The 8,127-nt window shown below is 38.3% G+C and overlaps 1 protein-coding gene across 5 annotated transcripts in view; it reads right to left on the bottom strand.

Moving 5' to 3' along the window:
* Positions 1–3,353: 3,353 nt before the first annotated feature.
* DNAJC5B (DnaJ heat shock protein family (Hsp40) member C5 beta) overlaps positions 3,354–8,127 on the bottom strand; it is a 156,574-nt gene continuing 151,800 nt past the window's right edge. For all 5 annotated transcript variants that reach the window (XM_025041204.1, XM_025041202.1, XM_025041201.1 and 2 more), the window contains one exon: positions 3,354–4,654. In XM_025041204.1, coding sequence (XP_024896972.1) covers positions 4,560–4,654 — 95 coding nt within the window. In that variant the 3' untranslated portion in view covers positions 3,354–4,559. The remainder of the gene's footprint in view (positions 4,655–8,127) is intronic.

The following is an 8,127-nucleotide window of genomic DNA, read 5'->3' as shown; positions in this document are numbered from 1 at the left end:
ACACAGATAAAAAAATCTTTGCCCTTGTGGTGTGGGAGGCAGAGAGTAATCAAGATAAAAAGTATATTAGTGAAAGGTACTAAGAAGAAGAACAGAGAATGGGAAGGGTGTGGTGGGGATGTTACAGTGTTAGGTAGGGTGGTCTGGGAAAGCCTATGGAGAAATGACACTTGTGAAAAAAATCTAGGGGAAGTTTCTTGATGCTCTAAGTACATTCTATGTTCTAAATCAATCTAACTCTGACTCAGAGCTTCAGTTTAACAGAGTAGAAAGAAATTTATCTCAGCCAGGGTTTGAGAGTCACTCCCCTTCCTAGGGTTGTGAGAGGTCTGCAGGGGTTATGTCTTTGTTCTCCAAGTGAGTTTCAGGCCCGTAATCTTGCTCCAGCCTGGTTGCTCCTGAGGTCTCATGTCCAACCATGAGCGGTTCCTTTGAGGAGCCAGATGTGGGCACAGGAATCTTTCATTATTGCTACAAAGTGGCCATGACTTAATTTTGTCACCTAGGCATCCAAGTGTAATTTTGTCATAGGAGCTCTTCTTTGTAGGGACACAAGTCTGGGCTACTCTGGGAACTCCCCAGCAAACTCCCAAACCAATCTTTAGTCTAGAGCACTCATCATGGGGTTACTTCTCTTCCTCAAGTTTCCATAAGCACTTTTCTAATGGCCCTTCTAAGAGCTCAAGCTCCCAAACAAAAGCCTGGCTGGTTGTCTCCCAGGTGTCTGACTACCTTTGTTTTTAACCTCCAAGACTATAGTAGCCAGAGAGTGACCTTTTAAAGTGAAGCTCGGTAGGAAAGCCTTCATTCCTTTGTGTCTCCTAAAGCAGTAAGGACAAAACAAAATTAATGTCTCAATAAATTACCTTTTCATACATTCAAATAATCAATGTGGTCATTATAAATTACTTCTATTTGTCAATATACTCAGAGAATTGTTCGAAAAATACTTTGTTCTCTCTTTAACTGTTCGCATTGTGATTATTTGTGCTTGAAGTTAGGGGTTGCGGGGGGGACATTTCTTTAAGAATATTCTGTTACCCAGATTATTTGTAATCTCTCCCTCCACCACCAGTTGGAGTAGATTCACAATGGTTCAGTTTATCTGTGAAACCAGCAAATGTTAAGGTAGAGAGTTGACAGTGTGAGCAGAGAGGTTAGGAGAATAAAACAGAGAATTGAGGGTCAGATGGAAAAAACGTGGAAGTGGGAGAAGGGAGGAGGAGAGGAAGGAGCTGGAGTCCTGAGAAATAGGGAAGAGAAGGGACAGAGGAGAAAAATGAAGTAAAGAAGACTCAGGGTGAGGGCATGAATAAACAGAGAAGTATAGAATAAAGACAATTAAGAAACGAGCGAGGAGCACTGATCCAGTGTTAAACTCATACAGTTCTGGAGGTCAGAAGTTTGACACTGATGTCAGGGTGTTTGCAGGCTCTGTTGCAAGGCTGAGAGGAGAATTCATTTCCTCATGTTTTTCAGATTTTAGGGGCTGCCTGCATACCTTGACTCATGACCCCCTTTCTCTTCCATCTTTAAGCCAGATCTCTGACCATTCATCTTTCTGACCATTCTTCTGTGGTCAGATCTTTCCCTCTTCATAGGTAGGAAAGGTTCTCCATTTTTAAGGACCCATGTGATTAGATTGGATAATCCAGTTGGATAATCCAGGATGATCTCCCCATCTCAAGGTCCGTAACAATCACATTCACAAAGTCCCTTTTGCCATGAGAGGTGATATATTCCTAGGTTCTGGACATTAGGACATAAGTATCTTAGGGGTCCATTATTGTGCCTACCACAGAGATCATGTAGCCTTATTTGAAACCTTTTCTGTAGGTCAGAAGATCAGGCAGTGCATTACCAGGTAAGTGTATTTCCAGGCTAGGCCACGTCAAGCGTGTTTTAGCGTACATACCATTTGAAATGTAGAAATAGAATGTCATTTATTCTCAAAGAATTAAGATATGTGTTTTTTGATGAAAATGCACATTATGTTCTAATGTAAGACAGCAAAAAAAATAAATAAATAAATGGATGACCTATGAAACTTTATATGAAATCTCCTACTCTGGTAGCCTGGAGGCCAAGATTGGGTTGTAGGCCACTGAAGTGGCTGGTCCATTTGACCCTGCATGAATCAGGGCCATGCAACCATGCTGAAGATCATGGTCAGTGTGTTCCGTCTTTCTCTGATGCTTCTCTGATCAGGTGCTTGTGGATTCAGAATAACTGCAGGTGATTCCAGATGGCAGCTCCTGTTGACCCTCACAAAAAGCTTAAGTGGCCCCTCCTCAGATGAAGAGTCCATCCTTGTTTCTATGTAGCTAAGGGGCATTCTGTGGGATTCGTTTCCTCATTCTTAGGCATTCATGTGCTTACATTTGCAACACATCGTTGTAACTGGAACTAGCCCTTTGTGGGAAATATTGGCCAGAACCTCTCTGGGAATTTAACTCCACCATCTGATTCTGATTCATGCCCTGTCCTCGTCTTATACCAGCTCTCTGGGCAAACTGGGACTGGAAGCAAAAAAAAAAAAAAAATCATGCGAGAGAGGAAAATGAGATCTGAGGGAGAAAGAGAAGATGTGCTTTGTGTTGTACAGGTTGCTATTCAAAAATAGGCCTGATTTTTGCTTAGAGTCCTTAGGAAGGAAATGTAGTGGTTCAAATTATCCACAGGGGCTGTTTATCTTATTGTTCCCTTCAAATGCAAAATAGCATTTGTTTGTTGAATACAGTTCTGAGCTTTTGCTGGCCACTAAAGCTGTTAGTGTTAGGTATCTTCATGGGTCTTGTTGGGTGAGAGTTTATATACATAAGAAGTCACATTATGTTTGTCCACATATACACATTGATGTAAGACCACCTTATATTTGTTAAACACTTGATTTTTCAGAGTTCTTTCACCTTGACTATTTCATCTGGTCTTACAGCAACTTGGAAGGTGACAGAGCAAATATGAAAACAGAGTCATGGGGAGATTAGCCATATTACTCTCATCTCATGTGGTCGAATTGCGAGTTAGTGAAAACTTAGATTAGAACCAGGTTTCTTAAATTTCAAACCATGGCTCTGTCTACTTGATTGATTTTTCAGAGTTCTTTCACCTCGACTATTTCTTCTGGTCTTACAGCAACTTGGAAGGTGACAGAGCAAATATGAAAACAGAGTCATGGGGAGATTAGCCATATTACTCTCATCTCATGTGGTCGAATTGCGAGTTAGTGAAAACTTAGATTAGAACCAGGTCTCTTAACTTTCAAACCATGGCTCTGTCTACTTGATTCTGTCGATTAAAAAAAAAAAAAAAATTCCAGTAACTCAAGAGTTAGAACAGAGTTTTAATGATGTCAGAATTGTCAGCTATCACACCATTTTCACAATGTATATTTAACCTCAATTAACTGTAATTTGGTGGTAGGGGGAATAGGAAACAAACAAAAAAATGACCTTTCATAATATTATATAAAAACATAACAGGATCTTGAAAAGTTCAATGTACATAAAGATCTAAAAAGACCTAGAAAAACAAATATTTTTGCTGCTGTGCTATTTGAGAAATAGCATATGGTTTCCATCACATAATGAATATAGGGATCAAACGAGTAAATGTAGAGATGATCTCTAAGCTTAAATGTTCAACATAAATACAGAGCTGAGCATTTTCTAGTCAACGTAATTAATCCCACCAAAAATGGCATAAGTGATATGCCTTTAAATTTAAATTTAGGCTATAGAATTTAGAATTCTACTCTTTACCTCATATGCTTTTTTCCCTTAGTCTGGCTAGTCTAGGGTAGTTTTACACAATTTATTTTTATTTAAAAATGGTGCACACATTGTTTGGGGATGTTTTGGGCTCAGAATAGTTTTTTGGACCATTTACAACATTTAACTGGGTTAAAGTTTTGTGTTTGTTGCCAATTAAAAAGTACACACAATACCTGTTTCTCCCTGTTTTTACTTGTCAATATTTAGTAAATGACAAATTTTAATCTTTCAAAAATATACTTTTAAATACTGTGGCCCATCTCTTTTGCATAATAATTTCCTCCTATCTCTTGAAATGTTTCTGTAGCCATACTGAATATTGACAGGGAAAAATCTCCACACATATGAAAAATTCCTCCTAAATTCTCAAGTATATTTTGCTGAAGATATTTATGGCAGACATGAATATTACATTTAGCTAAATAGATGAAAAGTGGCCTCTGTTTTGGAATGCTATTTTAGCCTGTAAAGAATGAGGTCTGGCTCACATAAAGGACAGGCTCAAAATGCCTGTCTAGTGCCACTGTCTTACCTTATGCAAGGAGCATAAAACAACTCTTCAGGCCTTTATTCATTGAAATGGAATGTGTTTCATTAGGAATTCTACTCAAAGAGTAAGTCTGCATACTAAGGAAGTTATGTAGCAATTATCTTTTCCTAACCTAAAAATAAAATACAAATGTGGGAAAGTTCACAGCATTTCATGCTCCACACCCTCCCCTCATGACCACCTGGAGACACAGCGGAAGCAAGAGGAGGTACTGTGGACCCCCAATGGGCTCAATATTAAGAGTCTGTGCAATAGCTTCGAGGTCCTTCTCTGATGAGCTGTGTTTTCTCATTTGCATTTGTAGGCTGGAGAACGACGGGAAATTCCACATCTAAAAATAAAAAAAGCAAAGTAATAAACACCCTCTCATCATGCTGTGTTTCCTTTAATGGGGCAAGTGGTGGATATTTTTTGTTGAAATGATGATTGGCAAATTAATTCAGTTTATAAGATACTACCCTTTAAAGGACTTCAGAAGGGAGGAAACCCTATCTTTATTCTTCATTTAAGGTCTCTCAGTTATAGAATTATAAAACCAAAGCACTGAACGCAGCTTTTACTTTGAGGCAATTGCTGAACTTGGTGAACTCGAGCTTTAGTTTTTACCATCTTATGGGAATGAGGACAGGCCCACCACATATGTCATATAGACTATAATATATATCTATATAAAAAATACCCCCTAAAGTTATGCAGCACACAATTGCGTATATGGTCCTGATTGGGAGAGTGTTCAAAACCCAGAGCTTGCTTAGGTAAAAAGTCTAATAGGAAGCTCCCCACATAAAGCTAGTACTCCAAATGGTTATGTGCTTTCTAAATTATCATACCTCTAAAGCTGCAAGGAAATTTGTTATTCTTGAGTTTTGGTGCTGAGGTACAAGAGAAAAGAGATCTCCTAAAACTTTTTAATGGCAAGCCAATAAGCACACAAATTGCCAGACCAAACAATACCTGTTTGTTCTAAGAAAGCTCAAGGTGATAATTTAGTTTAAAATGGTCCAGTGCAAGATGTGCTCCCAAGCATCTAGCATAACTGAATGGCCCCACCAACGCAGGCCTCAAAAAAATCACTAAAAAATTTCAAGAGATATGAACTTATAGTAAAAATAGATAAAAGAGATAGGAGAAGATGAGATGAGATAAGATGAGATGAGATGAGATGAGATGAGATGAGATGAAAGAGAGAGAGAGATGGAAATTAAGAAGGAGGAAAGATTACGCATAGAAACAATGTATACTGAGTGAGAGCCAATAGAAACAACAGAAGGCCAAATCAAACCCAGAAAGACTTCAAATCCTACACTTACCAGACACAGAAATTTAAAAAGTTTTGATATGTGTTTTATATGATCCAATGAATTTTGAAATTAATAAAAAAGAATATCTAGAGAGTAAAACATCTGAAATTTTTAAAACTTGATGAATGGGTCTAACAGCCAAAGAGAGAATTAGTTAAGTGAATGACAGATCTGAGGAGATTAATCATGATGTAACACAGAGAAACAAAGAAGTAAAATATAAAAGAAGTTAAAAGACCTGAAGAATAGATTGAGAAGGTCTAATTTATATCTAATAAGACTTTCATAAAGAAATGTAGAATAGAGGCAATTTTTGAAGATTTAATGGCTGAGAATTTCCTAAAATTGATGAAAGACACCAATCCACAAATTTAAGAACAGGCCAGGATAAATTGAAAAGAAATTCATATTTAAAACATTTTGCCCGAATGCTGAAGATGCACTGGCAGTTAGTCTAGCAGCGGAGCTTGGGCATAAGATGTAATATGGAAGATGTTAGAAACATAGCAGAGTGAGGGCTGTCCCTGGATCTCTCTCCTTGAAATAACAGTAAGTTGAAATAACACCCAACCTGCACACAAGCACGTCTGAGTGAATGATCTGCACATTAAGAGCTTTCAGAGGTCGGAACCACAGGAGGCATGGGGGTAGATTGGGAGGAACAAAGAAGCTGCCTCATGCAGCCAGGAGCTCCTTGTAGGAGAAGGAGAAGGGGAGAAATTATGGCTGCTTCCTGGAACAGCCCTGCCTAAGGGATCAGTTAGTTTCATGCAGCAGAACCCAGGGATCAGGGCAGAAAGCAGAGCGGGAACTAAGTGCAGAGGGGTAGTAGCTGTTTCTTAGCAGCTATGGATGTGAAGCAGGAGACTGAGACACTGAGACTAGCAGCAAACCCCACTCACCAACCTAGAGCATGCCTTCCCTCCACCCCCTATCTTCCCAGAGCTAGCACCGGGGAGCCCAAGGGAAATTTGAGCAAACAGTACTGAAACAAAAATCCACTGGTGGTACCACTGATGGACTGGGACCGAGAGTAGTGATCACAACTTGAATATTTAATCTATCAGAGAGAAAAAAGGCATTATTAGCGTCAAAGCAGAGATCCAAGAGGCTGGAACGCCACCTGCTGGAAATCAAAAGAAAACCACTTTCTTATCAACAGGCTAAAGAGAGACCTCTATATAATGTCTTTCTGGAAAAAAAGAAAAGAAAAAGCAGAATACATTGCCATTAATGCCCGGGCGGAGAAATAGTCCAGCAAACACTATGAATAACCAGGGTGACAAGGCAGCTCAGAAAGAAAGAGAAAAATCTCCAGAAAATAAGTTTAAAGACATAGAAATATGCAGTTTAAATGATAGAGAATTCACGATTGCACTTGTGAAAAAATTCCAATAAGATGCAAAATAATTCAGATCAACAATTCCAAGAACTTAGAAGAAATGGGCCAGCAAAATGAGTTGTTCAGCAATGAGATTGGAACCATAAAAAAGAACCAAAACTTCTGGAGATGAAGAACACGCTAAAAGAGCTGAAGAGTGAAATAACAAGCTTAGGAAATAGAGCTGACCAGATAGAGGACAGAATCAGTGATATCAAAGACAGAAATCTAGAAATAATTCAGAAGGAAGAAGAGAGAGACCAAAGAGTGAAAAATAAAGAGAAATACAAGAACTAGCTAATACCATCAGGAGAGGCAACATAAGAATAATGGGCATCCCAGAAGGAGAAGAGAGGGAGAAAGGATCAGAAAGCATATTCAGACAAATAGTTGATGAGAATTTCCCAAATCTGAGGAATGAGCTGGAGCTTTGAATTCAAGAAGCTAACAAAACACCCAAAAAGACCTTCTCCAAGACATATTACATTAAAATTATCAAAAATTAATGACAAAGAAAGAATTCTCAAGGCAGCCAGAGAATATAAGACAGTAACCTATAAAGGAAAACCCATTAGGCTACCTTTGGACTTCTCAGCACAAAGCTTACAAGCCAGAAAGGAGTGGAACCAAATATTCAAACTATTAAATGAAAGGAATTACCAGCCAAAAATAATGTATTCAGCAAAGCTCTCCTTTACATATAAAGGGGGAAATAAAGACCTTTACAGACATACAAAAGTTGAGGGAATTCCCCACTTAGAATTACAGGAAATACCAAAAGGGGTCAGCCCATCTGAAACAAAATGAAAAAAACAAAACAAAACAAAACATAACTATGAGTAAGATGACTAACAGGCAGACAGAAGCAGAATAGTGCAACCTTTATTGCGAACTTAATAAGAGAATTGCTATTTCTCTTATAAGTTAGAAATGAATGTTCAGCATACATAGAGACAATTCGAGACAATAATAACAGAAAATAGAGGAATCAAAGACTCAAATTCGCAAAGGGGGATGGAGATAAGACACACGAAGAAGAAAATGGAATACTATGTATGTATGTATGTATGTATGTATGTATGTATGTGTATGTATGTGTGTATATACATATATGTGTATATG

Source organism: Pteropus alecto, unplaced genomic scaffold (assembly GCF_000325575.1).
Source record: "Pteropus alecto unplaced genomic scaffold, ASM32557v1 scaffold87, whole genome shotgun sequence".
Lineage (NCBI taxonomy): Eukaryota > Metazoa > Chordata > Mammalia > Chiroptera > Pteropodidae > Pteropus > Pteropus alecto.
Note: the sequence above shows the minus strand (reverse complement) of the source record. Positions and strands in the feature narration are given on the sequence as shown.